The sequence below is a fragment of the Anthonomus grandis genome, chromosome 8 (assembly GCF_022605725.1).
Source record: "Anthonomus grandis grandis chromosome 8, icAntGran1.3, whole genome shotgun sequence".
NCBI classification, from domain to species: domain Eukaryota; kingdom Metazoa; phylum Arthropoda; class Insecta; order Coleoptera; family Curculionidae; genus Anthonomus; species Anthonomus grandis.
The window spans coordinates 22,613,944-22,639,979 of record NC_065553.1 but is presented as its reverse complement, the minus strand read 5'-3'; the positions used below and the strand labels follow the sequence as shown (position 1 = coordinate 22,639,979).

General features: G+C 31.5%; 1 protein-coding gene across 3 annotated transcripts in view; it reads right to left on the bottom strand.

The window, feature by feature from the left end:
- Positions 1-4,402: 4,402 nt before the first annotated feature.
- The window catches only part of LOC126739315 (serine/threonine-protein kinase PRP4 homolog), a 45,096-nt gene continuing 23,462 nt past the window's right edge, over positions 4,403-26,036 (bottom strand). The window contains exons 6-13 of one of the 3 annotated variants that reach the window (XR_007661597.1): positions 22,360-22,448; positions 22,136-22,282; positions 21,809-22,077; positions 15,940-16,316; positions 5,791-6,049; positions 5,499-5,553; positions 5,140-5,284; positions 4,403-4,533 (exon numbers count right to left, since the gene is read on the bottom strand). Coding sequence is in view for 1 of the 3 variants with exons in the window: in XM_050444943.1 (XP_050300900.1) it covers positions 5,846-6,049; positions 15,940-16,316; positions 21,809-22,077; positions 22,136-22,282; positions 22,360-22,448 (1,086 nt within the window). In the remaining 2 variants the exon portion in view is untranslated. Of the gene's footprint in view, positions 4,534-4,618; positions 5,285-5,498; positions 5,554-5,620; positions 6,050-15,939; positions 16,317-21,808; positions 22,078-22,135; positions 22,283-22,359; positions 22,449-26,036 lie in introns of those variants that run through there. The other 2 variants (XR_007661595.1, XM_050444943.1) reach the window with 2 other exon arrangements.

Sequence of the window (26,036 nt, the reverse complement as noted above, 5' to 3'; positions counted from 1 at the left end):
AATAAAGGGCCAACAAATTCAGAATTCTGCCAAGGCAGATTCTGGTCTTTAACATTGTGGCCAAAACTTTAAAAAACTAACTAAAAAAAATGTAGAAACGCTTGTAACCGACTAAGTTTAATTATACACACCTACCCAAAAAATTTAGAACATTAACAAAGTACCTCTCACAAAAAAAAACACACGCACATTAGTTACCTACACTAAACACAGATTTTTAGTTTTCACCCAAACTAACAATATTGACCCTTCAATATTTTACGCAGATAGCTGCTAGCTCATCATTCCTCTGCGACAAGTCTGAACAGACACGAAACCCAACTCAAAATTTATGCCCAAAGAGTTCATTTGATATGCAAAATTATAGGAAAAGGACCTTTTAAATAATTGAGTCTTATGTCTTGGAATATGAATTGTGTTTCTTCTTAAGCCCAAATGGTGAACATCATTTCTACAGTAATCTTAAGGTATAGGTAAGACTACGGTATTTAATTATTTTATAAAAAAAAGTAAGTGCATGAGCAACCCTACAATTTTGCATATTTAACCACCCCAGCTCGGAGTCTATGGGAAACGCGATTACGTCTGCGTATGCCAAAAATTAGGCGAATACATGAGTTCTGAAGCTTTTGCAATTGGCAGCTGTCATTATAGTCCAGGCAGCAACCGTAAACAACATCGCAATAATTGCATTGTGACAGCGCTAAAGTCACACAACATTTTTTTAATATCTTCACTTAGATAATGCCTATGCAAGTAAATTAATTTTAAAGCAAAATACCCATTTTTTAGGACATTGGAAACGTGTTGATGAAATCGCAAATCACTATCTACTATTAAGCCCAAACTTTTGCAATTATCTACAACAGGTATTAGCATCACCCATCTTAATATTAACCCATTTTTTACCAATGATGCGAAAACTCAACAGTCATATTATTTTTTTTTATAATATAAACAAAATAAAAAATCTAACGTTACTATAGTATTTACTAAGGTTGAATTAAAAAGATTTTTAAAACACTCAATAAATAAACCAGTGTTTTGATTTTTAAATTTTTATTCCAATTCAAGCAAAATTTTAATGTCTAAACATACTTTCGAATATTATTAATTATTATTGGTAAGCATAATACAGGCGAGATTTGTTTAGATGAATCATATTGCTAACACATTTGTGTATTTACCTTTTTTTACTGACAACAAAAAAATGTTACAAATTTCAAAATACCTTGACTTCAAATTGTAAATGTTGCGAAAACGCATCACTGGGAAAATACGTTATCTGTATTTTGGTCGAAATAGCGTTTGAGTTGCCAACGGCATCAGCTAGAGATATTGCGGTTTAGGCTTGTGTGTGTGTAAGAAAGTTTTCAGTAATATTGAATTTTAATCGGTGCTAAGTGTATGTGTATTTTCGAAAAACATGCATAAATTTCTTACGCAAAAAGAGCTGGAGAGTGCTTTATATGAAGTAGTAGATGAATTGGAAGCAAAACATTCCGGAAATGTTGGTAAGATCTACTAAGTATTTTTGTTAGGCCTTTTTTGTAGACGGAAATTATTTTAGTCGAAATTGATGCTGTTTATATTCCTCCAGAACCAGATAGCTTGACTGACGAAGAAAATATAGATGACGATGTAATTGCTGTAAACGAAAAAAACAGCCAAAATGATGTGGACATAGCAGGCACATTTGAATTACAGATAAGACAGGACAATGAATTTGACTGGGATTTGTCTGATGATGAGAGTTTGGCAGAAAAGAAACGGAAAATCGAAAGGTCTAACACCAGCCAATTTCAAAGTAGGGAACCAAAATGGAAAAAGGGTTCAATTCCTATGACGTCCCAGCCTATTTCGAATGAAGGCCCTGCGCTTGAGAAATTGGTAGATTTACTCCACGAAAAGTCACCTTTAGACATTTTTTTTTTGTTCTTTGATGACCAAGTATTAAATCTTATTGTAACATTTTCGAAAAAATATGCAAAAGACAATAATCGACATGATTTTGAGTTGGATAAATATGAATTACTAAAGTTTATAGGACTGCTAATATTTACAGGTTATCATAAACTACCACAAACAGAACTATATTGGTCAACTGATGAAGACAAGGGGATAGACATTGTCAAAAAATGTATGAGTCGAAATAAATTTTACAATATAAAAAAAAATCTCCATTAGTCAGATAACGCACAATTAGATAAAAATGACAAGTTTTGTAAGCCATTTTTTGATCTCATAAATCAGAAAATGTTGCAGTTTGGTATATTTTCACACTGTCTGTCCATTGACGAACAAATGGTTCCTTACTTTGGCAGGCACTCCTGCAAAATGTTTATTATGGTTAAACCCGTTAGATTTGGTTTTAAATTATGGTGTATTTGTTCGTCAAACGGTTATTTATATCAGGTCATTCCATACGTAGGAGCAAATCCAAATAAACAAAAATCTGTATTAGGTATGGGTGGGCAAGTTGTTGTTGAATTATTGTCTATAGTGAATGACCCAATGAAGCATCAGGTATTTTTTGATAATTATTTTCCTTCGTTTCAATTATTTTCATATCTTACCGATAAAGGTTATTTTGCGAGCGGAACTATAAGGGAAAACAGAACCCTCCGCTGTCCTTTAGAAGGGACCAAAAGTGTTTCTAAACAAAAACGCGGCTACTACATTTCGGCCATGACACTGTCAGTAGGGTCTCATTAGTTAGATGGAAGGATAATTCAGTAGTCACAGTAATAAGTAACCATTACAATGACGAACCATCATACAGAGCTAAAAGGTATGACCGTAAAGCAAAAAAAAACAATCCTATACAGCAACCTAATGTTATCAAGATGTACAACAAATTCATGGGGGGAGTAGATCTCCACGATAACGGGATAGCCAATTATAGAATAGGGATATCTGGAAAAAAGTGGTGGTGGCCTTTGTTCGTTAACACTATATATAGCACTTTAGTCGATTGTTGGAAGGTTTATAACATCGTCAGTGACAAAGATATTAGTCAACTAGACTTTAAATCGTACATTGCTCTTCGCCTGATAAAAACTGAATCTTCCATTCGTACATCTATTACTACCCCTAGGGCAGTTCTTGAGCAAAGATATGATAATATCGGTCATATTATCACTAAATCGCTCCACTCCAGACGTAGATGCAAAATATGTAGTAGTTTTTATGTAAAAAATGCAACGTGCCCCTCCATACCGATTGTTTTAAGCGTTACCATAAAAAGTAAAATTAGGTTTTTTTTGTTCATATATTTAGCCAATGATGCGAAAACGCAACATGCCCTTTTTTGAAAGTTTTTGAATGTATCTTTTTTTTGTGTCATAATCTTCTTTTCTAACCTATTTTAATACATAATAAATATTGCTATTCGAAAAATTGTTGTTTTTTCATGCCCTGGTAAAATATGGGTTAATATCGGTTATAGGTTAATTTGCTTATAACCAATAAACATTACAGACGACTTAGAAGGATTTAATTTTAGAAAATGTTTTGAAGAAATATCGCATATGGCTTGTAAGTCTTGATTAATTTTTGCTTCCGCATTTTTAGCATCTCCTGGCAGAAAAGAGTAATACAACTGAGCATCATCAGCATAAAAATGGTAAAGGCAGTTTTTTAAATAAAAATAAAATCTAAAAGTATGAATAATAAAAAAATAAGGGTCCTAAAATACCACCCTGAGGCACGCCATTATCGACTTCCAAAGATTCAGATACATTTTCCTCTATCTTGACTCGCTGCACCCTACCGCTTAAATAAGAATTAGTGAAATTAATAGCTTTATCAGAAAAACCTATATAGTGAAATATAGACTTTAAAATTTCAAAAACAAAATCAAAGGCTTTCGTATAGTCCAATAGAACAAAGGCAGAAGTCATACCATCATCCCTAGATCTTATGATGTCATCAATAACATCCGCCATTGTTGAAGCACAACTGAAATTCTTTTTAAACCCAGACTGTTTAGGGGGCAAAATATCATTAGCATTTAAAAAATTTCGAATTTGAGTGTCTAAGAGTCTTTCAAGAATTTTTGAAAATGTAGGCAGAATACTAATGGATCTAAACTGATTAAAATCTATTGGATTATTTACCTTTGGCAATGGCATCACAAAGACCTCTTTCCAACATTTGGAAAAATAGATGCTTTCAAGGCATTTATAAATTATATGCAATATAAAAGGTATTATAAAAGGGCAGCACATATGAATTAATGTTATATTATGATTATGTTATGTAAAGCACAAAAAGTGGCAATGAAAAAGAGCCTTCGGTTTTTTGGTATCTGTTAAAATAGAGCTAGTAAAAAATAAAGGCCATTTTTAATAACAACAATTTTTGTTTTTTTTTTCGGATATCTCCGGAAGTATTCGGAATTTTAAGGGTCGAATTGCGCAACTTTCTTTTAATTTAACAAACCTTATATACCTATACCGTATCTCCTACCGTTTTCGAGATCCCCATGCAGTTCACCCTATCTTGGACACCCTGTATATTCGAATTAAAAAGCTAAAATAAAAAAATTATGTACTTAAAATTATTAAAAGTTTAATTAAAATATATGTAGATATTTTTAAATTGACACTTCCAAATGTTTCTTTTCGAATTTATTATAAATAATAAATAAATTTTCGAATTAAAAATATGGAATTTAAAAAAAAAAAATATGTACTTAATTTAAATCTTCGTTCACATTATTACAAAAAAAAATAATAATAAAATAGAACCTTAATATTAATGTTAAGTTATGTATTTTTAAATCAATAAGTATATTTTTATTTTGATAATATATACTCTAGAGTTAAGAATTAAAACTTGAGTCTTGTATACTTAAACAAAGCAAATATCGTCTTGGGGGAGATATACATATAAATCTAACATATCCTTAAAATAGACTGAATAGGACCATTTTAAGAGTTTCTTTTTTTCAGTGTGGGTGCTACGTTGCAATACTTTCTTATTTTTATTATCTGAATAATTTGTCAAATTACTCCTAGAAGTTCTTATATCTCTGTCATAATTATATTATTGTGAATAGCAAAATCTGTACAATACAAATGTGAAAGGATGCAGCTTCTGCTACTGCTTTGTCCAAATAAATGATAAAATACTTACCGTACTGTTCTTATAACGCTTAATTACTCGTATAAACACCCTAAAAAATAGCCATTAATAAAACTAGCCTCAATATTAATTCATACTTAGCCCATCGTAGTAAAGTGACCCATGCAGTAGCACCAAAACCGAAACTTGAATTCATCTAAAAAACAAGAACAAACTAGGATTAGAAACGGGTTTTAAAGAAAAAAAAACCATTAAAAAAAGGCTTTAAAATACTACTTAAGAAAAAAAGGAGAGTTTGCTCATTTAAACCATAGAAAATCTGTGGTAGTAAATTGATTATAGTACTTCAAACCTTTTTTCTTACAACAAAAGTAACGAATAAAACCCACGTAACTCCCTGTTAAAGCTACCTTTAAAGTAAGGCCACATTCGTTCACTTCCATGTGCCCCTCCTACGGCTCCATTCTGTAATAAAAAACACGAATTATAGTAAAATCTCTCGCAATCGGATTGGGATAAATAACAAAATATCTTTATGAGCTCTTTACTGCATTTATTTTTTAAATAGTCTCTATAGCTAAGGCCACTTTACAAAACGGAAAATTAACTTAACACGACTAACAAATCGAGGGAAAAAAACCTGCCAAATATTTATACAAATGAATATATATATGTGTGTATGTGCCGTTCAGTTAGGTTTACCTCCACGTAACCATATACCACGGGTTTTTCGTTCCTTTAGGTCCACAAAGGAAAATCAGATTTTCTCTTGGATGAACGGGTGGGTCAGGGCGTTGTTCAGGCTGATCCGTTTCGCCGGATCGATGGCCAACGCTTTTTCTAAAAGATCTTTTAGTTGCGTGACCTTTTTTAGTTGATCCGGGGGCAGACCTTGGTTGGCTACTAGTTCTGATTGTAGGTCTCGGTTTACTTTTACTACCGTCATTACAACCACTTTTTCCTAAGGGAAGATTAATAAGTTAATAAGAACGGATTTTCTATTCATAAACAATAATAATAATTTGATTGACAAAAGGTTTGTTCTCATAGCGCCACACAGGCGAATTTCAGCAAATTCCTGGCCAAAATGTATTATAAGATTTTTTGGGGCGAAATAGCTTTAAAATGTTAAAATGTTATAACCTCGACAAAAAATAAAAAAATTATTAAACAGATGAATTTTGTTAAAATATACAGGGTGTACCAAAAAACTGTTCCCTTAATAACCATAAAACTATAAACGCAAAAAACATTAATTTTAATTAATTATAACTGATTCCAGAGATTTTGGTATCTTATTTAAATACCCAAAATTTTACAATATTATACAGGGTGTCTCTAAAAATTAAAAATAAATTAAAAAATTATTGATTTTTTTAATTAAAGGAAAAATAATACAAATATTTGAGTTCTAGTATTTCTTGTAATTTCACCTTTTTTTTTAATATACAGGGTTTAATACAAAAACAATATATACATACTTATAATACAATAAAAGTCTCAAAAGTACACTCAAGAATACATTCAGTCACTGTCACTTTCTGAATCTGTTTTTTCTTCCTTTCTTTCTTCTTCTACTTCCTTTATCGGCAAGTGGGGCTCTTTAAAAAATATAATTGCCTCCTGGGGAAAAGTCGTGAGTTTCTTTGTTTCGTTTTTTCTAAAACTGCTAATGTACGGATCGGATAAAATTAGTAAATTATGGAAAACGTCTTCCATGTGTTCGACTTTCAAAAAACCTTATCCAGCCATGAAGTGACGACAATCCGAAACGCAATTTAGATTTGTGAATATCTTTAGTTGAAGCCAGATCAATGTTATTAAAATTCTTAGAGGATAAACCACATAAATAACATTTTTGCGTGGAAGAATTTTCACTTACTGAATTACAGATTTTGCCGTCAATCATTGTAAAAAGCATTTTATGTTTGACACAAACTTCATTTTCATTTACTTCGATTTTACTTGCAGCTAGTGAAGCAATTTGATTTTCAATATGGGAAACTTCCTGCTTGGTAAGTTCAGTAGTCTCTTTGACAAATTTATTTATTATTATATTATTATAACTACTTTATCATCACTGTCTGGATCTCCTGATATTAGCTGAATGGGCACCAACGATAAAAGAAAAATACTTGCATCGGATACCGTAGGATCGGTAAATCTTTGCTTGTATTCACTTAGACCTGAGCTTCCATCACAACCCCATTTTGAAATGAAACAAAGATTATCTAAATGGTTGCATGCTTGCAACACTTCTTTTTACTCAAACGAGTGATTTTGTGGTCAAGCAAATTCTGCAACGGAATTTCAGCCAAACTTTCAGTAATATTTAAATCCGAAGGATAACACCGCTTTATTGCTTGGGTTACTGCTTCATAATTTGGGTAGATATTAGCACTATGCTCTTTTGACGAGTTTCTAATAATTGTATTATACTGAAACCTAGTTAATTTTGCTTCAACCACAAGTGACAATGTCTCGTCAGAAGAAAGCGGAATAGGTTTTTCTTTAGAATAATAGGCTTTATAGTAATTAATAATTTATAGGCTTCCTTATAGGCTTTCTTTCTTATATTTTTTAGCACGAGCCGGTGTTTAAAAAACCACTTCTTCAATGACGTTTGAGACATCCAATTCTCCTTTTGCTCGATGTTGCATTGGAGCAGCAAAGTTCAACTCTTGTGCCGTAAAGGTGCTTCGTAAAGTTTCGGTCTTTCTTCTTTTTGAGCGGCTACTTGAGGCTGCAAAGTCAACGTTTTTTCTTCCACTAGTAATAGGTGTCGATGCGTCCATATTTCTGCCTTGGAAGAAAAATTGATGCTTCCTGTTAGCCAGTTTTCATTCTGTTTCTCAAATCTGGACATATATCGGTGCGCATTTTCCTATTTTACTTTATAGACTTTGATAAAATTATCTATCGTGTCTACATCCTCTGCTGATAAGACTCGCATCCAATTGCCATTTTCACTTGCTGACGTAAAGAGTCATATCTTAACTTAATATCGCGCGAGGGACCACTTTGAATGAAGTCAACCAGTTGCCTCCTTGTTAAAGATTTAACTTTTGTCTGAGACCCTGCAACGAAAAAAAATTGATAAGTAAAAAAATATTGTTTTTTATTTATTCTATTTGCTTTTGCCATGTTTTATTGCTTTTGCAATGTTTTAAAATTATTTTTTCATTTTTTTGTGACACTGTGTATACAATATACCTGAAAAAATTATTCCTAACAAATCCCTAATTATTCCCTAATTAATTGTTTTTGTAAGTGTCCCTGTCCTCTATCTTACACAAAAATTAGAAATATTTATTAACAAAAGAATAGTGTAAAAAATAGCACACCCGACAATATGTGGTTTTATTAATTTTTAAGAGTGTCATAAAATATAAAAAATTTTTTTCAAAAAGGGGCAAAAAGTGGCAAATGTTTGTTAACTGGGCAAGAATCTACACACTTTGATCTATAATAATCTACCATTGTTTTTAGGTGCGAAGACCTTCCGTCCTAATTTTCCTCTTAGTGAAATAAATATTTATATTTATTTAGTAGTTTTTTGGGGTGCACCTTGTATATTAACGTATATCTAATTTCTCTAACGATTTATAACCATGTTTACAAGAATAAAAGTATCTACTTACCACTAGTAGTTGCCTCCATATTTCACTAAAAAAATTTAACACTTCAATTGTCTGTAAATAGGGCACAAAGATACTGGAATTTTAAATAGCACTATATAAAAATACTAACTGCTCCCAACAAACATTAAATTCAAACTAATTTTCCCAGATATTTGTCAAAACTACCTGCACTAAAATGGGTATTAGGACTTTCCACATTCCTTAAAAGTTGATTAGTGACAAAATTTCCAAGAAAAACTCAACTTGGTATTTTTGTATTTTGGCCAGGATTTTCCTAGAATTCGCCTGACAAATATACACGACAAATAAACATGCGCAATAGAGTAAAATGCGTTCGCACAGAAACTTCTGATCGGTTTCAAATCAAAAGTTTGATGTTCTTACACAAATTTCTGATTGTCATCTGATAGTCAGACTTGTTTTCGGATTTATTTCAAGCAAACTGTCAGAGAATTCGTATAGCCAGTCAACGCCGATCTTTGGAATATGAACATGACCTCTAAATTGTTTGTATTTTGTCGTCTTGTATAATCCCTGATATTCGTTTTGAAAAATTGTTGGATTAGTCTAAAAATACACATTAAGGAAATGAGCGATTTTGAATCGTCGGCAGAATCTGATCAGAATTTTGTTGATTCCGACACAGACTTTTAAAGAAGATTTACTTGAAGAACGGATAAGGCCCAAAAATCAAAACTATTTTGATGTAACTGCGTCCCAATTTAATAGAATAGAATTTCTCGACCATTTTAGAGCAAGCCCTGAAGTAGCAAATAATCACACAATCTTAAACTCTATTAATAATATACTATTGTAAGGTTGTAGTGTAATTTTTGTCTGTTTATGTTTTATTTATTTTCCCATTTCCCACTGTCATAAAAAAGTGAGGTTATTTTTCTCAGAAGTTGGAATATTTTACGCATGCGCATCAAGAATGGTTTGGAAACAGTTTCAAACTTGAAAGAAATTTGCAGTGAGAACAAACCTATAGCAGCAAAGAGTTCCAGTTAGTAAACATTAAAAAAAGTATACCCTTGGAAGTAAAATTTCCTCAGAAACTTAAAGTTAATGTTATATCCAGGCAGTCTAAATTTATAAACAGAATACCTTTTTTCTTTAAATTTATGTTATATGGAAAGGGTTTTGCAATTTACCTGGCCAAGTTTTTAATTTTGGCCCAACTAAACTTTTTCTTCTGATGTACAGCATAAATCACTAAAGCATTGTTGATAACGCAACAGAAACATTGGGCTAGTCATGTTATATAAGGCAAAATACAGGGTGGCCCATAAGAAGATTAATTTTTGATAAGGTTATTAAAAAATAACGACAATGTGTTGGTATTGTTTAATGATCGATATATAGGGTGTCCATTTAATTTCGCGGTGCTCGATTGCGGCTAAAACCTTGAAACGGAAAAAAACCTTTAATAAGGGGAATTTTAATTGATTTAGAGGGGCTACTTTTTAAAATTAGTTTGGTTGATATAGGGTGTCTCAAAAAAGCGTGGTAAATAATTTTATTTTTTTTTAATGGAATCACCTATTTTTTTTCCGAAATGGGAGTCTCATTTGACTCCCTCTTTAACCCTAAAACAGTTTTTCCCTAAAATGCGACATTGTTTAGTTGTTAACAATTTAAAGAAATGTTCACAAAAATCAATGTTTCGCTTAAATATTAATATTTACCACCGACGTTTTTACCTTTTTGAAAAATCTATGTACAGTGCTTGGCTAATGTCATTTTAACTTTCGAAATTCCAAAATTTATTTTTTTTATACAGGGTAATTAAAATCGTTACTCAAATAATTATATTTTCAATTCAATTTTATGCTATTTTTTTAAATGGAACACCCCGTATCTAGTAACTTGTCTTGATAGAGTACGCTTTGATCTTCAATTTGATACTAACAAGTTTGCTTTTATCTCTAAAAGGAAGAGGGACATATATTTTTCAGGCATTACGACACTTACGACGGAAAACAATTAATAGATATTTTATGGAATCAGAGTGACAAACACTTTGTAAGAATTTTTTCCTTAAAAGTAAGTTGGTCTTAATTCATTTATTCTTTGATGTGTGACGTATGCCAATTTTAATGTTTACTTATCATTCATGATAAGTAAATTTTTTTCAAAATGAATTAATTACTCTCAGCGAGAATTAGTAAATATGCTTTACGTTATCGGTGAATGCCTTGGGAACAATTTTTTGGCTTCAAGGGTATATTAGGAAAAATTTCCTAATAAGCGACATCCTGATGATAAGAGTATTAACGAAATTAAAAGAACGATACGAGCGTACGGGAAGCGTAGAGTGCAAAAAGCAAACAAGAACGAAAACAGTTTTAAATGAACATTGGGGGTTAGTAGAAGAGGGCCTTATTGGACGTAGACCAGCACGCAAACCAAGACGTATACCTATTACACCAATGGGCACAAAAATACAAGAATTTCACGATTTATGAATGGAACGGTTAATAAATGAAATATAAAGAAGGTTAATAAATGAAATATAACTGTATTTAAGTTATCCTTGTACCGTAGATATTGTTCAGTCTAAATTCCATCACATTTCACACGTATGTTTCATTGACGAATCGATTTCCAAATGCTAGTCCTCAAATCACAGTTCGTCGGGCGAACGCCAAATGAGAAATAAGCCAGACTGCATTGTTGCCGACTCCTTCGGTACTGGTATGGTCAGTAATCAGTTATAAGCGAACTTTCTAACTCGATAGAAAGAAATTTCTTTCTATTATAGAAAATGTCTAAACCCTACTCTCGATCTCAACTGGTTCCGATCGGGTAAAGTTCGGGTTGCCATCGGACTAGAAATATAGAAAGAGATTGTATGGTCTTGCTATTACTTTCGTCTCTTTTTAGTACATTGAATTATATTTATCTTTCTTGTGGAGGTGGGACGTTTTTGTAGCAGATTTGAAAATCAACAAATTCTCTTGTTAACTACTTTTTTCAGGTTTAAAATGATCATTAAGTTTATAAGCTTATGTACGCCCCGAAATTGGGAAATTCCCAGGGATTCCACTGAAGGGAATGAAATGGGTTTTATTACTCTATACAAATTTTGGAACTACTCTATATAAATAATCTTTCTATTCTTAATTCACTCTCTTGTTCTTCCTCTTACATTTCCAAAACAAAATCTAAGAAATTAATAATAATATTATAATAAATTTAGATTTTAATACTAATATTAAAATAAAAAATTAATAGTAAATATATTTAAATTAAAAAAAAAAAAGGAAAGATAATTAACCTATAATAAATACACACTGGGACAGGGATAGGGTACAATTAGGAGGATCCATCATAAAAATCGCCGTCTTATTAATACCTTTTGTAAGAAAATCTACTTTGAAAACCAATAATAAAACTATAAGAAATATCTTTCCTTCATAAAACGTGGACATCAGATGAAAACAGAAACAATAACAAAGCATTCTTAACTTAAAAGATCGATAATGTCGAATGACATTTCCGTAATTGACATTGACAATTGTGAAAAATTAGCCATAAAAATAGGCTAATGTTTGTAGATTGGGTAGTATAAGAATGTAAAGCCGAACGATGCTGAATGATCTAGAGAAAAAGTTAGAGCGTGCTAAGCGTGCATAGAAAGAAATTTCTTTCTATATATTTTTTTGTCTATTTCTATGTCTATCGAGTTACAGACTTCCGCTGCAGGGGCTCTTTACATTGTCCAACCAGAAAGTTTTGGAAGCCCTGCTACTCCCTTAAGTTAAAAAATGGTTCAAGAAACGAGAAAAGCCAATTTTTAACGCGCACAAAGAATTTTAAAATGTTTAGCGGACAAAACAGAGATATTTTCGACTGGCCAGGAAATTCGCCCGACATGAACCCTATTAAGAATGCCTGATAGTTTTTAAAATCTGAAGTTTTATTTAATTATATTGCATCAACAGCGAAAAAGAAACAGATGCCATTCTAATAATTAATATTACAATAGTAATAAAAATTTAAGTAGAATTAATATTCTAATAGTAATAGAAGTAGAAGTAAATAATATTAAAAACACGTCATATACCTAGTCAACAATCCAATTTTCTAACGAAAAAAAAAATTACTGCAAACTATGCTTGCATCTGAGAAGTAAACAATCCGACATTTACAAGTTTTGTGAACCTATTCAAACTAATTAAATCTAAGTCACTAGCATGAATATTAAAAAAGTTGCACATTTCATAGATCGGTGAAACCTTAAAAATTTAAGTTAAAGGTCTTTCTTTGTCTAGTGCTACCAGTAAATAATAACAAAGAATGGAAGCTTTAAAAGTATTTCTGGAGAATTAATTTTATTGGTACAAATCTTGTACATATACCGGGTGACACAGGTAAAATGGAACACTTAATAACTTTTTTACTTTAAAGATAAACAAATGAAATTTGGTATATCGATAGAATAGTTATAAGAGCATCTTTTGCCTTATTCTGTTATTTTTCGTTAAACAGGAAGTGACCCTAACTTTTTTACTTTAAATGGGACAATTGGTATATTATTACGTATTTTGGTAGAAAATTATATTCTGCGAATAATGATACCGCATTTGCAACTTTTTGTTTTATACTCATAGAAAAAATTAATTTTTTAAATTTTTAAATACGCTGCCATGAATGCGTTGAGTTTTAATTTTTAATCAAGTAATCATGGAAAATAATATTCATTGTATTTTATTACTTAAATCTTTTATACGTCCAGTATTTTTGCCAGTTTTTTTGGCATTTACTTTATTTTTTTAAATAGCACCTTATTATGAAACAACACTTTTCAAATGCAGTTTTTCCGAAATACAGTCAGTAAACATGTATTATGTCAATTGAAAAATAATTGAAGAACGCGTCAAAGGATAGCCTCCTATTTAGGGAATCAAAGACATACTATTTATACTATTTTTATTATGTGACATAGTTTTTGTCTTCTTATGGCCTTATTTATCAACCGATTTAAAAAATAATCATATCAAATTATTGGGAAAAAAACGCATTTCGAAAGTGGTTGTTCCCAATAAAGTTATATTTAAAGAAATAAAGTAAATGCTAAAATACTGATTTGGACATTTTAAATAGGCGTGTAAGATTTAAGTCATAAAATGCAATGACATTTATTTTTCGGCGATTACTTAATTAAAAATGAAAACTTTCAACGCATTCATGGCACCCTATTTTAAAATTTAAAAAATTTGTTTTTTCTATGAGTATAAAAAAAAAGTTGTAAATGTAGTATTATTACTCTTTGAATATTATTTTCTGTCGAAATACCTAATAATATACCAAGTATGTTATTTAAAATAAGAAAGTTAGTGTCAGTGTAGTTAAAAACGAAGTGTGAAACCAACTGAATATGTCAAAAGATGTTTTTATAACAATTTCATCAATATACCAAATTTTATGTTGAAGAGTAAAATAGTTAAGTGTGTTATTAAGAGTAAATAGTTATTAAGTGTTCCCTTATTCCTGTGTCACCCGGTATACAAGACAAATATTGGCGTGACGATTTTCCAAAGAAAGCCTATTAAGTTCCTGCAATAATTGTAAGTGACTATAGTCTGGATTCGGATATTCATGCTTTTTGTAAAGCATGTATTTTAGGAATTTACGTTGCAGACGTGTTAGGTAATGAGCGAATCGCACTGTATTATATGAATATTAATTTAAAAACCCAAGATTTTAGAAGTCAAGCGTACTATAGCGCACCGCCAAAGAAAATCCGAGAAAGCGGTCGGTTTGAAGGTTTCTGAAAAACTTCCTTTAAGGAGAAGAGATTTTTTATTTTTATGTTTTTAAGTAGTAGAGTTTTTTGGGTCAAAGAAAAAAGTGCGTGGTTTTCAACGGGTTAACATCCCTGCGAACTACGATGATACAAATTTACAAATTCCCCTTTACATACGCGTAATTTACATATTAACGGCCGGTTCTTTTCGAATGCTTCTGGCATTCTATAATTTGTCTTTGTTTGAACAAGAATTAAATTTATTACAGTTCATTTAAAATGTGTTTGTAGTAGTGTTTTATTTGGGCATTTTTAATAAATGTATGAAATGACCAACTGTGTTATTTGCCTGAGGTTTATTATAACGCAAAAACGCTACTGCAGACTGGTCCTTCAAAGGAAAAAACACAATTTGGAACAGACGTTCTATAGTTTTAGTCCATATTTCATATAATGCACCATATAATGCAACCATACTTCAGTACCGAGTCATGGAAAAACGGTACAATGAAAACTCCTACAACCAATTGAGCTTTAATCAATATACTTAATGACACTTGGAAACATAACCCAGAGATCAGAATGAAAATTCAAAATTGCAAAAGCAGTATGCCACGTTGTGTTGAAGCTATGTTGGTTGCAAAAGATGCTCATATAAAACACTTATTTCTGTGAAAAAATGTATTTTCATGTAAAATATTTTTATTTTGATTTAAATTACTCTTCTTTTTAGTGGCATTAGCAATTGTACCTTCTAAATGTTTACTGATGTATCATAAATCAGAAAAACCACCCTCTATAGATTACAAGTCAGGCCACTTCCTATGCTGTCCATGTTAATCTATAGACGGTAAAAAAACTTAATTAATTTTTGAGCATAGATCTAATAATATGCCAAGGGACTGTAAAATAGAGAAATTATTTCAACATTCTTCTATAAGCATTAATAATAAAACAATCAACAATAGAAAATTCACTTACAAGAAATTTACATGAAAATCAGATTTTATCATTGACTTGGTTAATAACTGACGATATTCACCTAACCTTATAGAATTTGGCAAGTATGCTAACACAGCCAAATATCCCTGTTAAAAAATTTACAAGGATTTTTATTTACATTTTTTAAAAGTTAAATAAACTTAGTTAAAAAAAATAAATTATGCCAGGTTTAAAAAAGTTACTGAATTAAAAAAAAATTAAAATGTAGCTGGTGGCAACTATCTATGAAATAGTTTAAAAAAGCTTAATTTTAATATTTACCATATTAAAAAAAAAAAAACATATTTCAAACTTTCCTAAAAACGAAAAATAAATGTTAGTTGGTTGTCTTTGACTTTCGGACTCTTTTAAATTCTTTTAAAAAGATAAATCTGCTGTTAAATTATTTACCAATAATTATAGGTCACCCTGTATATTGATTTTGTATTAAAAATAGCAGACAGCAAAACCACTTACCCTTTCAGTAACTTTATCGATTTCATGGTACAAAAAGTTACAATTACTATCGAAGTGTTGCTCCTTGAACGCACCGCGCCTAATAACCTTATTCGGAAACTTGCCCTTCACGTCCATAAAGAATTTCAACATCTGATTGTTCGATTTGCCGGAAAACAGTATTTTCCCGGTGTACAGTTCGTAAATGGTGCATGCGGCACTCCACATATCTATGGCGTAATCGTACGGCATCCCCAAAATAATTTCGGGCGCTCTGTAAAATCTCGAGACGAGATACGGCGTGATTTCGTTCTCGTTAATTTTCGATGCCGAACCGAAATCGCACAGTTTTAACACCAGTTTACTTTCGTTTACCAGGATGTTGTCCGGTTTGATATCTGAAAATTTAGGAATAATTACTCAGTGCTTAAATGTAATGGAAACGTAAAATTTAGAATTTCTACTTCCTAGATGGCAGAAAAAAAATATTTTTTTAAAGTCACATTCAGGTAATGAAAAATTATTTTTTTCTTTTCTCAGGTAGTTAAAGTAATTTTACACTTCTTGGAAAAAAATTTGATGAAGTATTTTCAAATCTCTTTGGGTGCTGTAATAAATGATGTATCCAGATTCTTAAAACATATATTTTTAATTTTCCTTCCGTATTAGGCAAAAAACATAAGTACTTACATTACTTTATTCTGAACACCTCGTATATAGGGTTAATCATTTCTTGATAAAGGAAAATGGAGTTTTTATAGTTTAGATGCCCAAGTTTTGGCATTTGAACAAAGGAAACTTGTGCTCCTTAGTTTTAATTTAATATTGATATTTTTCAGATAATTAGAACCTAGTTTAATCACTTTCAGGCAGTTAGAAACATTTTTCTTTAAAGATATGTAGGACGCAAATTTGCATTTTCAAGCAGTTTTTCTTGCATTGCAACTGCCTGGACGAATTAAAAATTAAGTTTAACAGTCATTTACTTTTTTTATGTATGAGAATTTACAATTAAAGTCTTTTTACTGTCTGAAGGGAATAAACGACTGCCACACACGTCTCGGCCAGTTTTTAACTACCTTCTCGGACTCCTACTAACTTCGATTCCTTAGAATTATCTTTTTTGTCTTTAACTACTTTAAAAAAAACTTTTATTTTTAGAAAGTCAGTGACTTAAACTCGAGTTTCACCTGCCTAGAAAATAACTTTTCGAACTAAGGAAGAACTTGTAATTTTTTCCGGCTTTAAGTGCCTGGAAGACTTTAAATTTTTCACCTTTAAGTATATATTACTACTTTGTAGAAATATTAGGCATATGTCTTTTAATAATGGAATTATACAGGGTGTCTCACGACGAATAGACGCGATCGATATCTCGGAAACTAATTTTTCAAAAATTTTGAAAATTTGGCAACATGGCACAGTCGATGGGGGCTACACAACTAAAATATTTTGACAGTTGTGACGTTTCCGGTTATACCGGAAGTATCTGTCAACTTCGTTATTTTAAATGGAACACCCTGTATATTTTTACATTTTTGGCTTCCACGTGAAATTCTAGGTATATTTTGTGTATAATGTCCTATATACCGTATAAGTGTAACCGTTTTTGACATATTTTTAATTTCATGTGAAAAACTATGTTTATAAGCCCTAACATAATTACCGATTACTCCCTTTTAGTAGCCTTTATTCATTGGTTAGTTTTGCTTTTATTTTAAACGAAGGACCACTTTAAAAGACTATTAAAAAAAGATACAGGGGGGTCAAAAACTAGCATTAAAAATTAAAATGAAAAAATCATTAAAAGTCAATTTTTTTAAATGGAAACCCCCTATTTTTATTATTTTTTCATAAAGATAATTAAAAATAAGGTTAACTTTGTATAAGGTTATCTAGTCCAAAAATTGATAGTTTCCGAAATATTGGCAGTTTAAATTTGGCCTAATATTAAAACCCGTATAGTAAACACGGCTCAAGGATTGTTAATTAGTTGGGCATGACGGTTGTCATAGTAACCGCTAGAAGCGGCAGTAAGACAATGGATTATATGCATTAAATTTAAAAGTGACTTGCTATTTAAGTGTTCTTCGTAAAAGTGTAATTTAAAGTCTAATTTATTTAAAAAGTGTACATTTCTGTTATAATCCATTATATTACTGCCGCTTCTAGCGGTTACTATGACAACCGTCATGCCCAACTAATCAAAAATCCTTGAGCCGTGTTTACTATACGGCTTTTAATATTAGGCCAAATTTAAACTGCCAATATTTCGGAAACTATCAATTTTTGGACTAGATAACCATTACAAAGGTAACCTTATTTTTAATTATCTTTATGAAAAAATAATAAAAATAGGGGGTTTCCATTAAAAAAAATTGACTTTTAATGATTTTTTCATTTTAATATTTAATGCTAGTTTTTGACCCCTCTGTATCTTTTTTTTAGCCAAATATTAAAATAGTCTTTTAAAGTGGTCCTTCCTTTAAAGAAAAACCAAAACTAACCAATAAATAAAGGCTACTAAAAGGGAGTAATCGGTAATTATGTTAGGGCTTATACACATAGTTTTTCACATGAAATTAAAAATATGTCAAAAACGGTTACACTTAGGTATAGGAAATTATACACAAAATATACCTAGAATTTCACGTGGATGCCAAAAATGTAAAAATATACAGGGTGTTCGATTTAAAATAACGAAGTTGATACATACTTCCGGTATAACCGGAAACGTCACAACTATCAAAATATTTTAGTTGTGTAACCCCCATCAACTGTGCCATGTTGCCAAAATTTTTGAAAAATTAGTTTCCGAGATATCGATCGCGTCTATTCGTCGTGAGACGAATAGACGTATCACCCTGTATCACCCTGTATAGATTTTTAATATAATTTTATGCACATTTTAGTTTTCTATCTGTATTTGGAAACTACAATATATGATGGGCACTCTGTATACATAATGATATTATAAAAAGTTAGTAGAAGTCTTTTCTCCTAAAGTAAATAAAATGCCAATACTAATTTCACGAGTGATGCATTTCGACAAGTGTTATTGCCATCATCAGACTCTAAAATATATTATAAACAATTTAAAAATATTTACAAACATTTTTTGTGACAGATGATTTCAAAAAATACAGACTAAAATTGTAGAAAACTTACAGAGAGTTACTTAATACATTCACAAAATATAAACAGTAACAAATAATACTTGAATGGTACATTGCACGACATCTAGTAAACAGTTAAAATTACAACAAATTGAGCATTCTCAGATTAGCAGATTTCTACTCTGAGAACTGGGAGCGAGTGAGAGCGAACCATCAGACTGTAGTGTTATAGGATGTAAATTAAAAAGTAAATGTGTTTTAAATATGTTGATGAGTCAAATTAAATATTAGTGTTACTGTTAGGACTTAAGGAATTAAAGAAGGTGCTGCTCTCAAATTTAGTTTGCTCATTAACACAAGTGTAAACCAGTAATTTAATGGCCAGATCAATTTATTTCCAGGACTTCCAAAAGATCTAACTTTAAACCTTTCTGACGTGGAACACTTTGGTATCCGCTTTAAGTTTGAACCAGCCTCAATAATGCGATTGGCGAAAGAAGAAGAGATATTGGTTATAAATCGGTTAATATTCTTACATATCTATGGAGTAATTGTACGGCATCCCCAAAATAATTTCGGGCGCTCTGTAAAATCTCGAGTCGAGATACGGCGTGAATTCTTGTGAATTCTGCTCGTTAACTTTCGATGCCGAACCGAAATCGCAAAGTTTTAATACCAGTTTGCTAAACTCGCTTATTGCACTGAGAAGGTGACACGTGAGTTATTTGAAAAATTTGAAAAAATTCGATGATAGTTACTATAGTAAACACTTGTGCCATTTGTGCGGCACCATGAGAAAAAGGCGATTAAGGCCGATCTTTTTACAAGTAAATACTGATTATTGTCATAACATCATATCAAGGGACAATCCTCGTAAAATAATAAACACTTATTAAGAAATGTATAATAATTATAAAACATTTAACTTCCATAAAAATGCTTTTTATTAGATAAGTACCTTTACTTTAATGAAGTACGTTAAAAAAACGCATACAGAGTTTATTGACGGTAATATTATTTATAATTTAAAGCATAATCTATCAATAATAAATATTTATCATGTAAATATTTTTTGACGACGTCACTGGTAAAGATTACTTGTGTCGGTGGAATCAACAATACGATCGAGCGGCGTTGCGATGTTGTTACCTTTTTGTCTAATATACGTAATCGGCATTAATTTAACTTTGAATGTTGACTTCTTTATATAGTATCTTATCATATTTTATTAAAGAGGAATAGTATTGTTTTGCCTCTGTCAAAATAAGTGACACATTTTTATAAAGTGTGTTTTTTTTGCCATTTCTACATAAGCACTTGGCAAAGCTAATTCTCAATGTTCTAAGCTATTTAAAGTCCGCGCTCACTGTTATTTAATCGATATAATGCCCGTCTCTCCTAAAATTCTCAAGGAGTTTTAATAATTTTTTGTCCAGATTTAAGCAATCAATTTTAATTTCTTCTGTTAAAATTGAGTAATCACTGGCAACATGGAATACTAAGAATGTTTATCAACAAAACATCGCCTCTGTCCTCTATGTAGATGTCCAAAGCAGCCAATGTTTATTCTAGTGTATTCAATGTTCTAAGAATAGAAGGATACTTCATCATGGCCCGCCGACTTTTTATTCCTTGATTTATTCCTTTTCAATTCATAAAACTCCAGCTGGAGAAATGGAAATAATAACATTTATTTATCACATTGATTTAGGTTAGCATAGTTTGTATTTTACTATTGCTATAAATATTTGGAACAGAATTCGCCGCAGCATTTTTAAAGAAACTGTTAAAAAATCTGTCACTGTATACGGACAACCAACGAATTTCTCTGCATTATTTATTTACTCATTTTTCTTATTTATTTATTTTAAACTAGGTCCTACACCTTAGTCTTAACAAAACATGCTTCCAAAAAAAGTTTTGGATTTTGTACCAAACAATCTTCTGTCCTTGCAATGTAATGTTGATAACTCGTATTTTCAAAAAAATTACATTAATCTCCAAGTCGTGTGAAAAAATCTGGTAATCAATAGAATTAGTTTGTTCATAGTTTTTATGAACAACCTTTTTTAATTATCAATTATCTCTACCGAGGAAAAAAATGCACTGGAAAATGTGAACTTTTCAATCCCTTAATGGGAACAAAAATAGCAGATAGCACGATTCATTACACCATAAAATTAATTAGCCATAAAAATAATTAAGGCATTAGCATTGATACCATCTAAATATTTATCCCAATTTATAGATGCAAGGTAAATATTATGTGCATAATATTTAACCAAGTAAGATTACATATCACAAAAATATTTAACATATCACAGAAATATTCCAAGGGATTTTGTTTAATTTCATCACAAATTGTGAAGCAAACTCTTAATGAAAAAGTTTACTGCTAAAAATTATTCAGACCATAAATAATACAATAATGGGATCTCGTAGTAAATAAAATTTGATTTTACCGCCTTAATTCAGCCACGGCTTTCTACCATTTTAATTGGTCAAATTAGCCACAACAGACTGTCACATTAGTTTCAACAGTGTCCGTTGCTAAGCAAGAGGACTCTAGTAGATCTGTCAGAAGAATTTTTATCAGTTTGCACGTAATCACCATTTCTCTATATTTTTGTGAGGGACCCAATTCTCGTTACCATACTTTCTTTTAATACCATATTTAGGAACAAATTGGTGTCACATCTCTATATTTTAAAACATGATAATTATAACCCATTATAACCCAAACATTATCTCCCCAAAAGTAAAAATTGACTTACCCGCATGCAGTATTCCCGTTTTTTTCAACAGTTTAAGAGCTAACAAAAGCTGCTGAGTATAACTCCTGACTGCTTTAATATGCAACCCGACGTTTTTGCCGTATTTTTTCAGCACCTCCCTCAGGTTCATGGCCAACGGTTCAAACACCATACACAAATGTTGTTTGTGGAAAAACTGCCTTATCAGCCTTAGGCAGTGCATTTTATCGTCCGGGTCTGCGTCGTTTAGTTTTTTAAGAATTTCTAGTTCCTTAAGGCCAGTTTTATGCCTAGAATTTTAAGTATGAATAAATAAAACTATTTTTCTAAGCCAAATAATAAACTTACATAATTTCATTGTTCCTAATGATTTTAACAGCGACATCTTGGCTCCCCCTGGCCTGATCTCTCGCCCTCACTACATTACTGAATACCCCTTGTCCTGTATAACCGTAAACCATGTATCTGTTGTCTAAGATTTCACCTATTCTGACCCTAGAGACGGAAAAATTCGTTTTTATTTTTAATAGCAACTAAACGTTATGACCGAACTAAAAGTTAAGACAACTTACCTATAATATCCTTCTGCGTCATCCCAATTGTCTGTTAAGGCGGGATTTTCAGCTCCAGGGCCTTTAGCATTGACTATAGCACTGGGAGACTAAAAATTAAATACTACTTAAACATGTTCTGCCTTTTTTTGTTTGGGGAATAAACAATCTGGTAGATGTAAACATTGATTTAATTGATTGAGTCCAAAAAATATTTCTCAGGCATCTTTATGGTAAAAAGTATAATATTTATCATATCATTATAGACAGATACTTAAAATGGGAAAAACATTGTTTGCGGAAGTATGTATAAAAATGCTTTAAACGTAGACCAAAATTATGTGCTTGAAGTAATTTAGAAAAATATGTAAACTCTATCCAACAAGAATGTTATATTAAGGTCTTTGATGTGAGAACTTCATATATCTTAAAAGTAAGTGTGTTTGTTTATAAAAATGAAGAACTTGGAAAAAATATGTCACTTATAGCTACCGGACTAGAAGTAGAATATTTAAAAGAATCATAACTTCTCAGTTAAGTTTTACAGGGAAAGTTGGAACAGAAGATGATGCTTTAATCAGCGTAACAAAGAGAATTATTGAAAGCTTCAGTATAATAAAAAGAAATGCCTTACGACATTCCTGAACTTTGCAAAGGCATTTGACACCGCTGCACGGGTTCTGCTGGAGAGACTTATTCATAAAGGTATTCGTGATATGTTTGCTTCTTAATTAACTTACAGAAAGCAATCTAAACAGAAAACAATAAGTAAGAGTGGGCGTGCCGCAAGGTTTAGTTGCATCGGAACTGCTTGATCCAGTCCTTTTTTACTATACATAAATGAAATATTTGTCATAATTTCAAATCACAACATTGTTTCTTATGCTGACGACATCGTGCTTACAGTTGAAGAAGACAACTGGAATGAAATACTTAGGAAGGCAGAAAAATATGACAAGGCTTGGATTTCATTTAAACAATATTAAGAGTGAAAAGCACCTAGGTGAATTTTTTTATGATAATTTGAAGTAGGAATATATTAACTATGTATATGCTAAACTAAGAAAACTATTACATAAATTCTATATGTTAAGAGAGGGTTTAACAAAGGGTTACTTAGGGACAAAATTTAACCCACCTACAATTGTTTTTTTCCCAGTAATGTACGTCGGTTTATTTATTACACCGTCTGACTATATGATAAGTTTTATTCTTTTTTTGTTAAAAATATTTGATATACTTTTTATATAACTGTTTTATACTAAATAACTTGAAATTATTGAGTTACTTCTATATTCTGTATTTTTAACTATGGGTTAAATTTTGTCCCTCCATACAAGTAATGTTTTTTTTTCGGTTAGGAGCAAAATATGGCAAGTGACCGATTTCCAGAACCATTACCTTTTAAGCTTATTGGTTTGACTGAAAAGGATCTTTATAATGAAATTGAGAATATTGAAAATTCGGACAGTGAATTTGTAGGCATTCCATCAGATATTGACTCGGATAATGATAGTTGTAATGGAAATGACGTAGATGAGCCAGAAATCATAAATAATTTATCAGAACCGGATAATATGGTAATATCATCATCTGATGAAGAACCGGAGGAATGAGACCCCGAAGACCTTATTCCACTGAGCGAATTAAAAACATTATTCAAAATACAGTGGAGTAAGAATAATAAAACGGTTCCACCTGTCCAATTTATGGAATATTCAGGACTAGCCCAAGTCATAAAGGAACTAGATAGGGTGACACCATATAATATTGTTAAACTTCTGATTTCAGACAAAATTGTCGGTGTTTCAAACAAACCTCTATGCAGAGCAAACTTTTCACAATTCCGGCAAAAGTTATAAGCCCATCGATAGTGTAGAAATGCGTACATTTATTGGTACAAACTTCCTAATGGGTATCAAAAAGCTGCCGTCATATCGGGATTACTGTAGTACAGATCCAATTTTACATGATCCCTGTATTAGTAGACTAATAACTGTCCATCGCTTTGGTTGGCTCCTAAGTAATATACATCTTAATGACAACAACTTCATGCCCAACCGAAATTCTGATAATTTTGATAAATTATATAAGGTAAGACCATTTTTAGAAATGTTGAAATCCAATTTTCAAGCCTGTCTGCATCCTCACGAATTTTTATCAGTGGACGAGTCCATGATAAAGTTTAAAGACTGATCTACGATCAAACAATACATGCCTGCAAAGCCAGTAAAGAGAGGCTATAAAGTGTGGATGATAGCTGAGAGCACTGGATATTGCTGGGATTTTGAAATATATTGTGGCAAAACCGGCTCTGTTGCAGAAAAATGTTTGGGTACCAAAGTAGTACTTTAGATGACACAAAATTTAAAACACAGGTATCATAACGTTTTCTTTGATAACTTTTTTACAAATGTAGCCCTAATGAATCAACTGTATCAAGAAAAGTTATATGCCTGTGGTACTGTTAGACATACCAGAAAAAATATGCCCCAATTTCTGGAAGATAAAGCAATGCACAGAGGTGACTGTGACTGGTACGTGAGTTCTACAGGACATTCAGCATTTAAATGGCGCGATACAAGAACAGTTCACCTTCTTTCAAATTATTACAACCCAGATGACAAAACTGAGGTCAAAAGGAAAGCGAAAGACGGCAGTGTAGGAAACATACATTGCCCAATAGCGCTGACTGATTACAATAAACATATGAACTCAGTAGATAAATTTGACCAAATGAGGGCAGTTTACGGCCTCGACCGAAAAAGCAAAAAATAGTGGCATAGAATCATGTTTTTCTTTATTGATGCTGCTGTTGAATGCTTACGTGCTTTACAAGTTATCTGAAGGGCCTAAAATGAACATGAAAGAATTTCGTTTAAATATTATAGAACATCTAGTTGCTGACAAATTGGTAACATCATTACAGGGTACCGAAAAATCATTACCAACTCCCATCAAAAAAAGGAAACCTTCTCAACCAGAAACGATTAGACTTATTTAGAGTACACATCACCCAGTACGAACCAGTAGACAAAGATGTGCAGTCTCTAGTTCCAAGGAATTTGAAATACGCACAAACTGGACCTGCAGCGTGTGTCAAGTTCCCCCATGTTTGGGAAAGAACAAGTCTTGTTTTCAGTCCTACAATACAAAATAACTTTAGGTAGTGCTATGGTGGGTCAAAATATGTACCATGGGTTTTTTAAAGAAAAAAGTAAAAAAATTAATATTTCTCAATGTTGTTTTATTTTAGAGCACCTTGAATTAGTTTTTATGTTTTTTTGTTATAAATAAGAATATTTTTTTTGTACCACTTGGGTAAATTTTTACCATTTATTCTGTACCTCAAAGAGTTAAGGAAAGCCTGGGGTGCTGCGACTAAGACTTTTCAGCTGTTCACAGAGTCCTCTTTTTTTGGCATGAAGCGACAGCCATACCCCCAATAATTTCTGTATTATCTAATCATAGCTACTTATTTTATATTTTTTAATATTTTCCTGAATTTAAAATAATGATAGTTCTTATGTTTTACACAAATATTTTTTTATATTTTTGATTCTATATGTCTTTCAAAATTAAAATACAATGTGCATAAATGTATATAAATTTTTTTTGTTTCCTATGCGAAACATATCGGGTCACTCTTTTCACGCCACTGCGGTCTATGAGGGCGACTTTTAAATTGACAAAAACAC